The sequence below is a fragment of the Tachypleus tridentatus genome, chromosome 8 (assembly GCF_004210375.1).
Source record: "Tachypleus tridentatus isolate NWPU-2018 chromosome 8, ASM421037v1, whole genome shotgun sequence".
Classification (NCBI taxonomy): Eukaryota; Metazoa; Arthropoda; class Merostomata; order Xiphosura; family Limulidae; genus Tachypleus; species Tachypleus tridentatus.
In genome coordinates, this window is record NC_134832.1 from 142,862,402 (window position 1) to 142,881,861 (window position 19,460).

Below are 19,460 nucleotides of genomic sequence, written 5' to 3' on the forward strand. Positions count from 1 at the left end.
TTTTCTAATTTACTTACCACCCCTTCTAATAAGTATTAAAAAAACCAAAAACAAACATTTTATATGTAGTTAGGGTTTCAGAGATTACACAACTGAAATTTGAGATTTTTGAGATGAAGAAAAGTATATTTAATATTAATACAAAAATACTTTGTACTCAGACCAGTAAAAGAAAAAAAAACTTGATATATTTATGGACATTTTTTTTAAGTTTATGAAAAATAATTCACTAAAAAGCCTGATTTTTTTGTATGTGAAATATTCTTAATGTTTACTGAAAGCCTGCAAAATTTTGTGAAGATATTCATTCCACATTAAAAGTTCATTGCATCAAAACCATAATGACTTTAAATGAGTACAAAGTGGTCACACAGTTGGTCAATTCAACCCATCCTGTGTAGAGTTAAATGAGTGCAAACCCAACAAGAGACCTGAAGGTGTAGAGACCACTCAATTGGTATAAGTTATCCAAGAGAAGCAGTGTAAGTTCTTAGCTCTTGGCACATGACAGATAACAGATAAGAAAAACATGATGTGAATGTGCCCACAAGATTATGTCCAATGCTCAATAGCAAAGGGTCCTGGAATGGAAACCTCCTGGATGATTGGTGTAAGAAATGACAAAATAGATCATGATCTAGTGATTCATCACTAGGAGCAGGGATAGGACCATCCTTAATGAACAGCAACAAGTTTAAGCATGTTGTTTGGAGTAAATGCTCATCTTGCACCAAAATGCCAAAAGGAATGCCTTTATCCAGAAATGTAACTAAATCAGAGAGAGAAACACTGGTAAGAAGAGTGATTCAGCTTTGAAGTTGGTAAGAGAATGCTAAAAATACCAATTGCATGGTCAAGTCAACATGAAGATTCCTTGAGGAGAGGTTAACAAATGAAGACAGTGGAACTTGAGAAACTCTTGAATTCATAAGGACCACCAGTGGAGGGAAATATGTACCAAAGCTCACACATGAAGAGAAAAAGGCTGAGCTTGTCTAAGAAAAGATAAACAACTAGAAGTACCAAACACTGGTGTGAGAAAATAATTAGATCTATTTCCAACTTTTTTATGCTGATTACAAGAAGCATCAAGTCAAACAATGTTGTATGGAGATAAAACAGAGAAAATAACAGATAAATTATAATGTTCTCCTGCAAGAACAAACAAGGGTATTGACAGTTTTCTGGAGGTTATTTGAAAATTATAGAAATTTTGTAAATGGAATTCAACAACGTTCAAGTTAATAAAAGTATTTTTAATCAGAAAATAATTTTGCAGTTAGAAGGTCAATATTTCCAAAAAAAAAAAAAAAAGATTGACGAGCAAATCTTTAACAAGATTTTAAACCTTAATTTTAAAATATGGTATTTTATGTACAAAAGCCTCACAACAGTTACTGATAACATTTGAAATTTCATGAAAATATGTGTACATTTAAAAAATTACAGTACAACTTCTCTCATACTTAGTTTAGTGAGTACAGTCTAGGTACAGTCACACAGTCTGTACTCATAGAGTTAAATTCATAGTCCAATTGATCATTCCTGAGTTAGAAGAAAGAACTAGCTGTTGGAACAGGAGTAGGAAGCCCAGTAAGCATATGGTAATCCACAACATGTTGAACAATAGCTGCAACATTCTTGCCCATTAATAAGCTTCCAGAAAGCCATAGTAGGAAGAAGATTTGTTTACATGCAATATAATCACTTGCACAGAACTAAGTCACCACTTCTTGAGAATTTTAGATCAAAAGATTGATTGATTGATTTAGTGTTTTATGGCACAAAGCAGCTAGGCTATCTGCACCAAATGTCCAGTAAAAAGGTAAAAATAAATTAAATGTAGTAAAATACATAAAAGGGAATGAAGGTAAAACAAAACATCACTGAAAAACAGAAAAAGTATAAAATCAATGTTGACACCTAGTCTACAATGTTAAGAGAGAAAGCAGAGTAAGAGAAGTTGTAAAGGACTTTCTCTAGCAAAATGGTAATGACCATAACCTGCCAGGAAGACTAACAGGTAAGTACAAGAACCAGCGTCAGTCACCTGAAGTTGGTCTTTCCAATTCTGGTTCCGGGTTATGTTGTCATAACAGCCATTATCAAAAGGTAAAATAAGAAAGGTGTTAAAAGACATATAGCAAAATCATAATAATGAGTAGCCAAATGTCCTGTAAAAAGGTAAAAGTAAAGTAAATGTAGTAAAATTTGTAAAAGGAAACAAAGGTAAAAACAAAACAGCAATTAAAACATAAAATGACATAAAACCAATGTTGACATCCAGTCTACAAAGTTGTAAAGGACTTCCTGTAGCAGAATGGTAATGATCATAACCTGCCAGGAAGACTAACAGGTAAGTACCAGAACCACCGTCAGTCACCTGAAGTAGGTCTTTCCAGTCCTGGTTCTGGGTTATGTGTCATTATAGCCTGAACTAAAAGGTAAAGTAATAAAAGTGTTAAAAGACATGCAGCAAAAGTGTAATAACAACTCGCCAGGACAACTAACGGGTAGTTTAACAGCAGCGTTAGTCACCTGAAGTTGGCCTTTCTAGTCCTGGTGTCGAGTTATTTAATGTTATGACATTTTCCAATTGCAAATTGAACTAAAGAGATTGAGACTGAAAAGGGAACCACAATTAAAAAGGTGTAATGAATAAATATCAAACACTTAAATAAGGTTAAAAAGATTAATGACCATTAGAAAACTAAAAACTTTATCAAGGTGGACAGTGTCACCATCACCAATAACACTGTCCAATGTTACAGACAAACCCTGGGACAAAACGTTTAAAATAGTGCCGTCAATGAGAGTCGTAACGATGGCAGGAAAGTAAAATGTGGCTTACAGTGATTTGAGTGTTAGAAAAACTACATACTGGTGCAACAGTTCCAGTTAAAAGAAAACGATGAGTTAAAAAACTGTTACCAATGTGTAGTCTAGTTAGAACAACTTCTTCCTTCCGAACCTTACAGAAGCTAGAGAGCCAAAGCCCAATATATGGTTTTATTTGAAAAAGCTTGTTGTCACGTTGCACACTCCAAGTGGACTGCCAGCTGGCATGGAGCCAAGCCTTGAATACAGGACCATAGTCCATGTACGGAATAGGCACAGTGGTGATAGTGCCAGAGCAGATAGATTTAGCTGCCATGTCTGCAAGCACGTTCCCGCAAATACCAACGTGGCCTGGTATCCAGAAAACTGGATAGAAGTAGATGTTAATGAGAAATAGGCCAGTCGATTTTGAATATCAGTGAGAACAGGGTGTGAGCCAACGTGAAGTTATTCCAAAGCCAGAGAGAACTAAGGGAGTCAGTATAAATAGTGCAGTCGGAGTACTGCTCAGCTTCAATATGATCCAGGGCAAGAGATATGGCGTACAGTTCAGCAGTGAACACAGAAGCTTTAGAGTGGATTCTGCGAGCAACCACCGAACTGCAACAAACCATGGCAGAGCCCACAGAGTTACCTGATTTTGAACCATCTGTATAAATTGGAATAGAAAAGGTTGTTCAAAAGATGTTCAGTAAATAAGAGATGGTACTTCCAAACGGGAGTATCTGCCTTTTTCAAATGACTGAAAGAAAGGTTACATTTGGGGGCTGTAATAAGCCATGGGGGGATGGGCTGACCAGTGGATTTTGCAATGTTTTCCAAGGACAGACCCAATTCATCCAATTGCGCCTGGATGCAAAGGCCAAAAGGAGAAATAGCAGATCGTCTGTTTTGAAAAAATAAGGCCCACTGAGGTAGGAAAACACATTCCCAGGTGAGATGCTTTGGTAAGGAGTGAAGTTTCGAAGAATACAGTAAAGACATTTGCAAACAGCAAAGGTGCAGAGAAGGTTCGTGAGATTTCACATATAAGCTCTGAACTGGGGAGATGCCCCAGTGCAGAGTCAAAGTCCTTGATGATGAATAGGGTCCAGCATCTTTAAGGCCGAGGGTCTAGCAGAGCCATAGATCATTGCTCCATAGTCGAGCTTTGAACGAATAAGAGCATGATATATCTTTAACATAGAACATCGATCTGCTCCCCAACTGGCAGTAGAGAGACATGGAAGATGTTCTGCACTCTTGTGCATTTGATCCATAGCTGCTTTAAGTGTGATATAAAGGTCAGCTTACAGTCAAAGATAAGCTCCAAGAACTCGATCTCAGGGACCACTGGCAGCAAAACTTCACCGATACGGAGTTCAGGATCAGGGTAGATACCACGTTGGCGGCAAAAGTGCATGCAAACGGTTTTAGAGAGAGAAAAATTAAAGCAGTTCGCCATGGTCCACTTCGGTACACGATTGAGGGCAGTTTGTAGTTGCCGCTCAATATATCTCATGTTCGACGACTGACACGAGATGTGAAAGTCGTCAAACAGAGCCCATTTGCAACAGTGAGAGGGAGTTGTTCAGTGATGGCATTAATCTTTATACTGAAAAGTGTGACACTCAAAACACAGCCCTGAGGAACTCCAAGTCCCTGTAGAAAAGAACGGGAAAGTGTCGAACCCACACGAACTTCAAATCTCCTGTCCATTAAAAAATTTACAATAAACATAGGTAAATGGCCATGTAACCATATATATGGAGGTCTCGCAAAATGCCATACCTCCATGTTGTGTCATAAGCCTTCTCAATGTCAAAGAATATTGAAACAAGATGTTGGCATTTGAGAAAGGCTTCTCTGATTGATGTTTCAAGACAAATTAGGTGGTCCATGGTGGAGTGCTGTCGTCGGAACCCACACTGGGTGGGTGAGAGGAGGTTGTTTGATTCGAGAAACCAAACAAGACGAGCATTAACAATCCTCTCTAAGGTCTTACAGAGACAGCTCGTCAAAGCAGTTGGACGGTAGTTTGAAGGAATCTTGGGATCTTTCCCAGGTTTAGAGAAGGGTAAGATAATAGCCTGGCACCAGGCATCAGGAAAAACATTCTCCTGCCAGATCCGGTTAAAAACAAGTAGAAGAATATCAAGAGAAGCAGGAGAGATAGTGCAGCATGTCATAATGTACATCATCAGGTCCAACAGATGTACTGCCAGACCGATGAAGGGCCATTTTCAGTTCAACCAGTGTAAAGGGACAATTACAGTCAAAAAGACAGTCAGTTCGAAAGGAAAGAGGTGAACACTCTGCCTGAGTCTTGATGACCAAGAAGGTGGAGGAACAAGCAGAAGTGCTAGATACCCAGCAAAAGCTTTCACCAAGAGTATAGGCGATGCTCCGAACATCAGCTACCTCTTAGCCATTAGAGAGTAAGATCAAGAGGGGGACAAAATTGTAGTGCCCACTGACCTTTTGAACCCTGTCCCATATGACCTTGGAACTAGTGGTAGAAGATATGCTAATTGTGAACTTAATCCAAGATTCCCTCTGGCTTTGACATCTTACCCACCTGGCATGTGCACTGGTCCGTTGGAAAGTGTGGGATATGATATATACGAAAAATATCCCAGGCCGTTTTTGAGCCTTTAGTGCCACGTGGGAGGCAGGATTCCACCACGGAAGAGGATATCGTGGAAAACGTGTTGAGGATTTAGGAATACACTGAGTAGCTGCTTGTGTAATACAGCAGTTACCGCTGCCACACAGTCGTCTACTGATGGCTGATTCATGATGGAAGGATCAAGATCTGCGAGAGCAGTGAAAGTGGACCAGTCTGCCTGGTCCAGCTTCCACTGGGGCACGCAGGTAGGGTGCCAGTCTCTCTCAAAAGTATAAGAAAATGATCACTGCCTAGTGGATTATTGTCAACCCTCCATGAAAAATGGGAAAATAATGAAGGGAAACAAACCGAGAGATCAATAGCGGTAAAGGACGGACTAGGTGTGTGAAAATAAGTGGAAGAACCAGTACTGAAAAGAGAAAGATTGTGATCAGAGAGCATACACTCTACAGAGCAGCCTCTCCTATCAATAACAGCACTTCCCCAGAGGGGATGATGTCCATTAAAGTCCCCCAGGATTAGAAATGCGAACGAATGATTGTTTTGCATCTTCGGTGGGAGAAAAAGATGTATCTGAAGAAATGCCTGTATTTGAAACCAAAGGATGTGGATCTTGGGGTTTGTTGGAATGTATGGGAGGAACAGAGATGGGTGTAGAAGCTGATTCATCAACCTTTTTAACCATGGAGGTCAAAAGGCTTTTCATTTGTTTTGAAAATGATTCTCTTGGAGGCACAGAGAGATCTGTCTGCACTCCCACTGTAGTTGTGGAACGAAGTGCAGCATCATATGTCTGAGATGAAGTGGCGGACAGCAATTTCTGAGTCTCAGGATAACTAATGTTATGAGTTATTTTCAATTGCTGCACCTCTTTTCCCTCCAACCATTTTGGGATAAAACAAAAGTAGGAAGGGTGAGAAACATTGCAGTTGACACAATGTGGGTACGTGTCACACTCATAGGCATCGTGGTCCTTGCCACCACAACAAGCACATGTCAGGGAACCACAACATGACATCTTTGAGTGGCCAAACCTCTGACATTGGAAACATTGGAGAGGGTTTGGAATGTACGGCCGTACCCTGCAATTTAGATAACCTGCCTTGATGGTGGCAGGTGCACGTGGTGATGTAAATGTCAAAACGAGGATATTTGTCGGCAGTGTAATTCCATCTTTGAGAGTGGAGATGCACCTCACTGCAGAAACTCCTTGAGTGGAGAGACCAGGGAGAAAATCTGACTCGGGGACGTTCTTCAAATCCTTCTCAACAATAACTCCTCATGATGAATTCAAGGTAGCATGAGGGGTAACCTCAATAGGTACATCCCCAATTGCCTTTGAATTCAAGAGGAGTTCACTGTGTTGGGTTGTGGATGTTTCAACCAATACATCTCCAGATCTAAGCTTCTTTACTGACTTTGGAGAGCCAGCAAGTCCCTCTAGTCCCTTCTGAATACAAAAGGGGGACATTTGCCCTAAAGGTTTTTCTGAAAGAGAATGTAATATAAGAAAATGAGGTACAAGTGTTACAGATGTTAAAGATTGCTGCTCAGAGTCTTCAAGATGTGGTCGTTTACCTATTGACTATTTTTCATTATTTTATTTAAATTTTTTATTGGAGGATCCATAGGAAAATTTCGGTACCCACTGACCCCACCCACCACGGAGCCCTATGAGGGATGTACTGCAATGTCATGCAAGGACATTGCAGCAACGCCAGGGTTTCGTGAGCACTATACCCAAGCACCAGCATCAGACACAATGTCCACAACACCCGCTGAGAACTTCCAACACTGGTACTTGGTTGACTCTAGCCCAAGTGAACCAGCCAACTGACCCAAGGGGGCCACCCAAAGACTGCCCGTCTACAAAAATTCAAGGCCAAAGTGGTGTGTTAGGGTTGGACCCTTCAATCACCAGGATCCTCTCCTCCCCTTCATGGGTCGCCACACACAGCAAACACATGGGTAGATGTTTAGATCCCAGAGGAGGTAAACTGAAAGAACAGAACCTTCCCTGGGAGGTCCCCTCACCATGAATAGGAATCCACACCGAGGGTTAGATTAAAAGAAATTATAGCTTTTGAAATAAAAGTCACATAAAATGAACCAAACTTTCATTAATAAATGCAAATCTCAATAAACCAAACTCAGACAAAAATTTTAAAAAGTGTCTGTATAAAGCAATGTCAAAAAGAAAAAAGTGTAAGTGCATGTGGAGGTTGTATTGTTCTTCTGTTGGTGGAAGGTTTTTGCTTCACAATAATGTCATTGAGTAGCAATGCACTTAGCCCTTAAATGGCAGCTGTCACTGCCACCTATAACATTCCCACTGTTTAATGGTTAATGCTGTAACACATAAAATTACGTTGGAGTTGCCTCAGGGTTAATGGCATGCCAATCTCCTTGGCAGATGTGCAAGTAAGATGGCTGTTTTGTGCGAGGCAAATTATCATCTCAGAATTTGCAATTTTAACTAGATAAACAAGTTCTGTATGTTCAAATGCACTGACAAGTTAGGTTTTGTATAATAATATGGTGTAAAATTATATATATAATTGACCACAACATCATTATTTAATATGTAATACTACCAGAAAATAACATCTCCTCGTTTGGAATAGGCTGGGATGGCACTTGGCATACACGAAAATCCATAAGAATACAGTATAGCTTCCTCAACACCCATGAATTCAGCCAACTGTGCTTCTAGATCTAAGTGAACATCTGTAAGACAATAAAAGGTTTGAAAAATAAACAAAAACAAAAAAACACCACAATTATATTCATTTAAAACAGCAGCATCTACTAATAGTAACAAATTTAAATGGATTTAAATCACAGGTAGAATAATCAAAACCAACCAAATGATAGTTTGATTACTTGTAAATAACACTACAACAAAAATAACAGAAGACATTTCTCACAAAATAAGTTTACTTGGTGAGGCTAAAATTACTACTATGTTAAATGTCCCTAGAATTAGTTTTCTAAGGCCAGAAAAAATTAATATGCATTATATCACCTTAATAATTTGTGAGAGCAGCTTAACAAGATACATTTCTACAATGTTACATACCCACAGTTCCATAGAACCCTCTTGGACCACAAGAGCCTACACCATACTTCCTGAGTCCCCTGACTGCTGCTTCCTGTCAATATCATACAAATTACATAAATTCAGAACTAGCCCAGTAAACTAAAAACAACTGACTTCAACTGTTTCTCAGGAAGGTCCAATATATAACTTACTAAAAACTTCTTTAACTTAACATTGCTCTTTATATTCTATTCAACAATAAAGTCACATTTAGCTGATGCAATTATAGCTTAATTGTCTCTTGGTCAGTAAGCACAAACTATTTTCTGAATGAGCAAGTATGAAGTAAAATATAAAAACACATGTACATTAACATATTGCTTTGACAGTTTACATTTAAGAAGAAACATCCTTGGAAGTCTTGTCCTTGTGGTTATTTTACTGGTACACTCTCTTTGGTTAAGAACATAAAAATATTGACAGAAGTTTAATAAAAGTCTAAAGTTTTGAATATGCTACATTTATGTCAGCAGTGTAAAACGTTATTACATCTCAGCCAAACATATACTCCTAAATTAAAATGTGATCTTACAAACCCTCACAGTTAAATCACTGGAGAGGAAAACTGTCTTTATCTATGGATTACTAAATGCTATGTTAACAAATCAAATGAATTCTTATTTTGGGTTTTTTACTGTAGAGAGACAACCATCAGGCACAATTATTGTACGAAATTTTAGAAATATATCATAGTTTGAATTTCTTAGATCTGTCACAATATAAGTAAATTCTTAAGTAATAAACATTTAGAAACAAAAGAAGCTTTGTAAGTAGTAGTAGTGCTACAACAATTAGCACTGCAAATTGAAAGGTGTTCTTAAACAATTTTAACCATCTCATCCCAGGTATCATTTATTATGCACAACACAAAGTTAGTGCCTTACAAATGTTATTAAACTATTTGTTTATGTTATATCAATTATAATAATATAAACTCTTAGCCAATAATATACATGTTAATAGTACATATGTTTTGAGTTCCTAATTCTAAAAGGCAATATTAATAATATTCCTCAATACCTGCTAGTATGATACATTTGCTCTTATCTTGCCATCTTCTCTATTTTATCTACCACCCCTTGTAAAAGTACAAAATTAAATGCAAATTGCTCACTATAAAATTGTCATTGCTCAGACATATCATAATTTTTATACCTTTCAATTTTGTTTGGTTAAAGAGCTATCAGATAGAAAATTAGACCCCTACTGCCACACCCACCTGATGTATTAGTAGTTCTCTCTCACATTTTAAATATTAACTATAACCAATGGAATGACAAAATTTCATCTATCAAACAGTATGTGTATATTACAATGTTTTCTGAATTGATAAGCATCAATTTCACTTATAACTTCAGTTACCCTGAGAATCACAACAGCCTGTTTTGATCAATTTGAAACTGCTCTTGTTTCATAGGAGGCCAGAAAAATTGTGATTGTTACAGGAAATCGTTTGCTTTTTGTATGTTATTAGTCTATATTCTTTGGTGCATTATTTAATTACATAAAAATTTAGTGTACTATACCATAAAAATAGGCCTTAAGTTTCTTTGATAGCAAGAAAAAAAGATTGGGCATAGATAGCAGTAAGACATAGTTCAAAGGGCAAAAATTCAAAATAGATATATAATTATATGATCTTAAATAAACTTAGGATAAACAGATGTAGTTTAATGTTACAATCTGAAGTCATTCTATCAATAAAAAAGGATAATATAGATTTGTTTTGAATTTTTTTGTGGTTACCTGGTTGGTCAAATTGACTTATCCCCTACATAAAGATAGAATAGAGAATATAACTGATAAAATATAACATTACATTGAAAAAAAGTTTGAAATGTACTTAGCATATTTTAAATCCTTTTCACACGAACCATTCAAAACAAGCACTCAGCATATTTATGGACAAATCTTTATTTTGTTTATTAAAAATATTTCTCTAAAAAAATTTTTCGCATGTGAAATATTTATAACATCAACTAAAAGACTGCCAAATTTTGTGACATTATACACACTGTATATTGAAAGATACAAGTATTAAATCTATAAAGATTTCAAATGAGTACAAAGAGGTCACATGGTCAGTCAAATTGACTGAGCTCATGTTGAGAAAGTTAGGTAAACAGAATAAACCGAGCTTGAAATAACACACAAAAAACTCAACATGCATGTTATAAATATTCAAAACCTCACCTTTATTTCTGGTGAATCAATTAAACCAAGATAATTGTGTGTGCCCATATTCAGACATTCTTTATCATTGACAATAATTTTTTTGCCCAAAGCCCTGAAAGAGAAATTGTTTTGTTTTAGTCTTTAACAGCTTGAAATCACATATGAAAACTAGAAATGTTTAAATACCCTCAAATTATTAAAATATACATTAACTTTAACCATTTTATCAGGTGTTTATCTTAATTCTAGTAAAAATTGTTAGGTACTGCTGGAAATTTAGTGACTCCTTCAATTTTTTTTTTTTTTTTTTAACAATTATTTCCTTTTCCAGGAAAAAAATTACCCTGACACAACTCTTGGCTTTAAAGCATAATGGCTGTTAGGTGAATCTGGAACTAAAGGTTCTGGTTTCCATTCTGTTATCAGCTCTTCTTTTTCCTATTACAAAATGCCAGAAAATCACTGTTGGACAAGTGTATAAATATTCATACAAAATGCCAGAAAATCACTGTTGGACAAGTGTATAAATATTCATACAAAATGCCAGAAAATCACTGTTGGACAAGTGTATAAATATTCATACAAAATGCCAGAAAATCACTGTTGGACAAGTGTATAAATATTCATACAAAATGCCAGAAAATCACTGTTGGACAAGTGTATAAATATTCATACAAAATGCCAGAAAATCACTGTTGGACAAGTGTATAAATATTCATACAAAATGCCAGAAAATCACTGTTGGACAAGTGTATAAATATTCATACAAAATGCCAGAAAATCACTGTTGGACAAGTGTATAAATATTCATACAAAATGCCAGAAAATCACTGTTGGACAAGTGTATAAATATTCAAAAATATTCATAGTACAGAGAAAAATGCCAAATTGTTAACTTTTGATACAAGAAAGCTTTTCATGATAATATGGAAAAGTTACTACAAGAAATCAATGGACATATTATAAAAACAGGAAATCAATGAACATATTATAAAAACAAGAAATCAATGGACATATTATAAAAACAAGAAATCAATGGACATATTATAAAAACAAGAAATCAATGGACATATGATAAAAACAATGAAACTTATTTTACTACTGCATTTCTTGTACAAATTAAAATATTTAAAACATGTCAGTCTTATAATAGTTCTATTAGAATAACAATTACAATCTTACTAATAAGGACCACAAATCTGCTAGAATAAAAAATAAATGGGGAGGCTGATATTTTATGATTTTCCATCATCATCTTTTTGCATTTACATTTATAACCTAAACCAGCTACAACAATTACAAAAAATATAAATAAAAGGTATCAGTGGCCAGACATTGTACACAAATCTGAATAACTGTTAAATACTTCACAGACTCACCTTTTCAGTCAGCTCTAACCGCTCTGGTTTGTAACTCTTGTGAAAAATTAGCCATAAGACCCACACGATTAAAAATGCTTCTAATGCAAGATGATAAGAAGGTGCCTGACAAACAAATTTGTGTATAATGGTAAGCAAGTAAAAAAAAACATAAACTTCAAGCTGAAATGAACCTTATCTGTAATACATTTAATCTAAGAAATATGTTTCAGGTCATACACACACACACATACAAGTACCAAAATGTACCAACTGTCTCAATCATTAAACTTATATTTTGAAATTCAAAAACTTAAGGAAAAATAAAATTACAAGTCCAAGTCAGTTCACTCATTGTAAAAGGTAATTAATTAATTAATAACTGATCCAAATGTAATTTTGGAGAGGTTTACTTATTTTTTTAACTAAGCACCAGAGCAATTTATAGCTTTAACAATGGTTTATGTATAGTAGAACTAAGACATCAAACAATATTTTAAACTATTAATTTCACACATTTCCTTATTCAGATAAAACAAAATTCTAATAATTGAAATTAACTACACGTACCATATCTTAAAGTAAATAATTTCTCAAGTTTGTAACTTGAAAACTGTGAAAAAAGTTAGCAATTCAAACCTATTACTCTTAATATCCATATTTGTTTCAAGTCTTTCATTATGTCACTCAGATAACCAACCCATCAGAATGCAACCTTTGATTCTATCACTCAAATAGCCAATCCATCAGAATGCATCCTTTGATTCCATCACTCAAATAGCCAATCCATCAGAATGCAACCTTTAATTCCATCACTCAAATAGCCAATCCATCAGAAGTAACCTTTGATTCCATCACTCAAATAGCCAATCCATCAGAATGTAACCTTTGATTCCATCACTCAAATAGCCAATCCATCAGAATGCAACCTTTGATTCTATCACTCAAATAGCCAATCCATCAGAATGTAACTTTTGATTCTATCACTCAAATAGCCAATCCATCAGAATGTAACCTTTGATTCTATCACTCAAATAGCCAATCCATCAGAATATATCCTTTAATTATTCTATCACTCTAACCAATCCATCAGAATACAAACTTTAATTCTATCACTCAAGCAGGCAATCCATCAGAATACAATCTTTGATTCTATCACTCAGATAGCTAATCAGTCAGAATACAACCTGTGAATCTATGACTCACACAACCAATCCATCAGAGTATGAACTTTGATTCAATCTCTGAAATGGCCAATATGTTAGGAAACTCATCAGTGATGTTGAAAAAACCCACTTGTAGAGAAATATGTATGCAAAAATGGCTCGTTTGGGTTGAGAAAATATTTTACGTAGAAGAGCAAACAAAAGTTTCGACCTTCTTCGGTCATCGTCAGATTCACAAAGAAGGTTCAGTTACCTCTTTCTTTCTTTGTGAACCTGACGATGACCGAAGAAGGTTGAAATGTTGTTCGCTCTTCTACGAAAAATATTTTCTCAACCCAAATGAGCCGTTTTTGCATATATATGTTAGGGAACAATTTAAACATTTAACATCTTTGGGCACATGAAAGTTTTTGAGCACCCCAGGTTGTTTTGCTGGCCCCTCAAGAGCCCACATAATTTAACACCTAAATTACTACCAAGCCAATTAGAATTTACTTTAAATTTCCTCTACTTTTTCAAATTTTACAGAAAACAAATTCACAATCTTTCATCACAACCTAGATAACTTAAAAAACATCATTCCAGCTGATGAATTTTGATGTTTACCAAAATATTTCCCCAATTTGTTTCTTTTCCATGTTAAAATGGGTACTATCCAAATTTCAATACTTCCAGTCTTTAATCAGTGATGTCGAGAAACCCACTTGTTGAGAAATTTATATGCAAAAACGGCTCGTTTGGGTTGAGAAAATATTTTACATAGAAAAGCGAACTCGTTTTGTACATTCTTGTTCATCCATTAAAACTCGTTTTGTACATTCTTGTTCATTCATTAAAACTCGTTTTGTACATTCTTGTTCATTCATTAAAACTCGTTTTGTACATTCTTGTTCATCCATTAAAACTCGTTTTGTACATTCTTGTTCATCCATTAAAACTCGTTTTGTACATTCTTGTTCATCCATTAAAACTCGTTTTGTACATTCTTGTTCATCCATTAAAACTCGTTTTGTACATTCTTGTTCATCCATTAAAACTCGTTTTGTACATTCTTGTTCATCCATTAAAACTCGTTTTGTACATTCTTGTTCATCCATTAAAACTCGTTTTGTACATTCTTGTTCATTCATTAAAACTCGTTTTGTACATTCTTGTTCATTCATTAAAACTCGTTTTGTACATTCTTGTTCATTCATTAAAACTCGTTTTGTACATTCTTGTTCATTCATTAAAACTCGTTTTGTACATTCTTGTTCATTCATTAAAACTCGTTTTGTACATTCTTGTTCATTCATTAAAACTCGTTTTGTACATTCTTGTTCATTCATTAAAACTCGTTTTGTACATTCTTGTTCATTCATTAAAACTCGTTTTGTACATTCTTGTTCATTCATTAAAACTCGTTTTGTACATTCTTGTTCATTCATTAAAACTCGTTTTGTACATTCTTGTTCATTCATTAAAACTTCGTTTTGTACATTCTTGTTCATTCATTAAAACTCGTTTTGTACATTCTTGTTCATTCATTAAAACTCGTTTTGTACATTCTTGTTCATTCATTAAAACTCGTTTTGTACATTCTTGTTCATCCATTAAAACTCGTTTTGTACATTCTTGTTCATCCATTAAAACTCGTTTTGTACATTCTTGTTCATTCATTAAAACTCGTTTTGTACATTCTTGTTCATCCATTAAAACTCGTTTTGTACATTCTTGTTCATCCATTAAAACTCGTTTTGTACATTCTTGTTCATCCATTAAAACTCGTTTTGTACATTCTTGTTCATTCATTAAAACTCGTTTTGTACATTCTTGTTCATTCATTAAAACTCGTTTTGTACATTCTTGTTCATTCATTAAAACTCGTTTTGTACATTCTTGTTCATTCATTAAAACTCGTTTTGTACATTCTTGTTCATTCATTAAAACTTGTTTTGTACATTCTTGTTCATCCATTAAAACTCGTTTTGTACATTCTTGTTCATTCATTAAAACTCGTTTTGTACATTCTTGTTCATTCATTAAAACTTGTTTTGTACATTCTTGTTCATTCATTAAAACTCGTTTTGTACATTCTTGTTCATTCATTAAAACTTGTTTTGTACATTCTTGTTCATTCATTAAGACTTCCAAGAACATTTTAAATAAGAGGAATATTCTCAGCAGAATTTATTCTTCAGAATCAGTTGTAAATTTATAAATATTCCATTTTAACACGTTATCTATGCCCATATGACAAATAACGATTAACAAATGTTTTTGAGAGGCATCATTAATTGTATCTTAGTCTACTTACTATTCACTGTCCCCTGCTGGGACAGCAGTAAGTCTATAGATTTACAACCCTAAAATCAGGGGTTCAATTCCCCTTGGTGGACACAGCAGATAGCCCAATGTGACTTTGCTATAAGAAAACACACACACTATTCACTTAGTTTTTAACTTAATCTCACAAGCATCCAACTAATAAATAAATCTTTTGTGAGACCTCACCATGGTCCTTCTGAAAATTAAGGTGTACAATATCAACCAGAACCACTCTCACAAAACCCAAATGGATCAGTAAGGAAAGAAAATACTTTTCTTAAAACCATGCTAAGAATTATGAATGAAAATTGTTAACAGAAAGTTATGATTTATACTGTGGCAATATAGAACAATTAATAATGTAATACCTAAGATATACAGATAGAGTACTACTAGAGCAACTTTCAAATAGATCCATTTGACAACATTTAACTTTTTTTACCAGTATGTTCATAAACACCTTCCTAATACCAGATGTATCTTTTATACATAACAATTAAATAAATATTCCAATATTTCATTACTTATCAGAAACTGAAAAATTACAGGAAGTTTGAGAGGTAACACCCTTTCTTTCTGGTGGTACAAAATTCCAAACTCCAATATCACTGCAATGCTTTTAAAGAGGGCATATTGTGTGTAGTGGGAGAGTTAGGAACAGTGGTTACAGTTCGACAGTATATCAACAAGGTTTTTTTAAAAAAATCCCAAATTTTATTCCACATAGTGATAGAGGTAACTTTTCTGAAAGGTTTATATAATTTTAACAAAAAAACTAATATAATATCTAGATTGTATAAGGATTTACATGTACCATACACAAGACAGTCAACAATATTTTAATTTTTCAAGTTACACACATTTTTACCTTTAGAAAAGCTTGGAACATTTCATAAAGCTCCCATGTGGTATCCATTCTCTTTAGAATACAGCTGATTCACACTATGTTGATAAACCTAGCAAAAAAAAATAGTGAAGTAAAAAGTGATTATGACTGCCATCAAATTCATACACATCTTTACCTGCATAATCAGGAACCTCTTTAAAGAACATCAGATATTCAGTACAACAAGATCTTTCCTGAATGAAACCATCTTACAAAAATATCAAACTATGTTAAATGACTTTACAAAACATCTTCTGTTACACTTTCAAAAATGTTTCACACCATTGTTGTAAGACTGTTATACATAAGTACTGGAACAATTTTTATTTTCTCCATTGAAAAAGAGGTGTAAAATTAGCAAATTTTTCTTATACTTTCCCAATATTCATCTTTGAAAGTTCACATTTCTTGTCTCTCCTCCAACACATCAAGTCCACTGAGCTTGGAGAGAGCACATCCTATAACTAAGGTTTTATTCCTTATAATCCATGTCTCCCTCACTCAGACTTTCAATCCATACACTAAAATGTATTTTCTTTTTACTAGTTAAAGTCTTAACCTTTTCCAATATTCTTCAATTACTTAAACCACCTGTTTTTAAAAACCAAGATGATCCTTAACTCCACTATATCCTACCTCATAAAAAGAGTATAAAATTACTTGAACTGAAATAATTATTTGTAAGCTCAATGTTTGATACTTATTAGCAGTTTAATTCCTCTAAGAACATATTTGGATGATAAAAAGTTTCTTATTAGAATACAAAGTTAGTAAAGAATATTTACATTACTGAACTAACAAAAACATCACAATATTTATTAACATATTTATCATTAACATTTACCACTCAAATCTTCTTTCTCAAAACCTAAAGTTTACACAATCACATCTGTATGAAGAACAAAGTTAACCTACTCCATTAGTAAGACCAAAGTTAACCTACTCCATTAGTAAGACCAAAGGTTTTTCACTTTTTTTCTACCCTCCATTAGCTCAATGATAAAATTTCAATACATGTGGTGGGCATAGCACAGATAGCCCATTTCGTCTTCTGTGTGTGTGTGTGTGTTAATGAACTGAAAAGGAGATTTATAGACAAAACAGAAATTTCAATTTTCTTTTGTAAATCTCAACAATATACTTTGATTCATAAAGTTCACCATGTTTCTTACAAACAAAACTGATCCTCATTTGTTTTTGTTAGCTTGTTCTAATAAGATACTTTAAAACCATCTACAATAATATAATTGTTTTACAAAGATTCAGTAAAATAAACATTGTTAACTGGAACCAGAGCAATGTTTTTTTTTTAAATAAAGACTTCTAATATTAACAATGAGTAAAAGTTAATATAAAAGTGGTAATAGGGATAGTCAAAATAGTACAGAATGAAACTGAATCAAAATGCAAAGTTTATATTTTCAAGCCTAGAACTAGAAATTCTAAAAAACAGAAACACACAAGGCTGGAAGTAGTGTCTACATTATTTTCTCAAGTTATAAATCCATACTTTGACTCCACTAAAATTTAAAAGTACTTTAGTCATGGAGTAAAAATATGGATTTATAGCTTTAGAAAATAATGTACACTATTTCCAACTTAGTTTGTTTGCCTTTTTTTTTTTAGAATTCTTAGCTCTAGATTTACAAACATAAACTTTGCATTTTCATTTAACTTCTTTCTGCATTATTTAGATGATCCCTGTTCCCTCTTTTACAAATTAACAAATATTATTAATCTTGTTTCTTTATTTGTTTTTCATGTTCATTTATGAGGAATAAATTTTACATTATATACATACATACATGTGTTCAGTTAAATGTTACATGTCTTTCAATAGTTTACTGCTGCATTTTGTTTTACTGCCCAACCATTATTTACTGAGCCAGATAGTTTTGTGTCTGTAGTTTTATTAAATTGTATTTAATACATTAAATCTTAACTAATACTTGGTAAACTTATGTACTCACTTAGTATTCTGATTAAATGAAAACTATTTGATTCTGCTTTAAGCCCAAGACATGATGTATACACAACTGAATAGAGCTGCCATCATCAATAACATTAGCTCTGATATGCACTATAAACATAATTTCTTACTTTGTTCTTGTCACTAGTTTAAACTGTTAATCCTTAACAATTCATTACTAGTAATGTAACATTGTAAGCACACCCTTAGTTTTCCTAAGCATTCCACCACATATCTTTTCATTATACTTAGGGAACAACAGTAATACTGTGAACACTATAGGATTAATCTTCCCATTCTTATCAACAGCCAGAACCATAAAGTTACAATATGTCATATACTTTTATCTATATGGCTTTATTTGCAGTGCCTTAAGCTAATTGGTATTAACTAATTTAAACTATAATGGCACTTACTAAAATTAATAAAATTTTGTTATAATTTGTCCTTTTTCTATTAAACTCCAATATTAAACTTTAAAGCGTAATAAACTTAAATTTTAGTTCCTGTCTCCTGACAAACACTATTTTAATAATTTCTAATTTTTTTTACTTGTAAGTTCTTTCCAAAGTAAGCTCTAACTCTAGTCTACTTTAGGCTTTATTTTCAGTTTGCATTACTAATAGTAAGATTAATAGAGATACATTCAAAACTGTCGCAGAATTATACAGACAAAAAGAACTGGTGAAAGACACATTGTGAATTAATATAGTGACAGAATAAGGAGTAACGCTAATAACATCAGCAGTAGTAAGGCATTTTGAAATACAATTAATTTACTTTAGCCTACAGTAGAATTACATTTTACAAGTACACGTTTTAATAACTTCTTCGAAAAAAAAAAAAAAATTTCCACAATTACATTACAAAAAAAAAAGCGTCAAAACCCCATTTTTAATTTAAGCCTTAACTTCACACCTTGACTACAGATGTACACTTTACGATAACTGTTATTACAAATTTATAAGTAATACTTTATATTACGTTACTGTAACCACTCTCTCTCTAATTCTCCTACCGAGTTTCAAAACAAATACGCCCTGATAAGAGCGC

General features: G+C 33.8%; 1 protein-coding gene across 10 annotated transcripts in view; it reads right to left on the reverse strand.

Annotated features, from left to right (window-relative positions):
- Positions 1-19,460, reverse strand: part of Spt-I (serine palmitoyltransferase subunit I) — a 39,085-nt gene extending 19,625 nt beyond the window's left edge. The window contains exons 1-8 of one of the 10 annotated variants that reach the window (XM_076451870.1): positions 19,326-19,408; positions 16,813-16,902; positions 16,421-16,508; positions 12,101-12,205; positions 11,065-11,159; positions 10,740-10,833; positions 8,526-8,598; positions 8,041-8,173 (exon numbers count right to left, since the gene is read on the reverse strand). In XM_076451870.1, coding sequence (XP_076307985.1) covers positions 8,041-8,173; positions 8,526-8,598; positions 10,740-10,833; positions 11,065-11,159; positions 12,101-12,205; positions 16,421-16,468 — 548 coding nt within the window. In that variant the 5' untranslated portion in view covers positions 16,469-16,508; positions 16,813-16,902; positions 19,326-19,408. Of the gene's footprint in view, positions 1-8,040; positions 8,174-8,525; positions 8,599-10,739; positions 10,834-11,064; positions 11,160-12,100; positions 12,206-16,420; positions 16,509-16,812; positions 17,272-17,381; positions 17,793-18,408; positions 19,233-19,269 lie in introns of those variants that run through there. The other 9 variants (XM_076451861.1, XM_076451864.1, XM_076451862.1 and 6 more) reach the window with 9 other exon arrangements.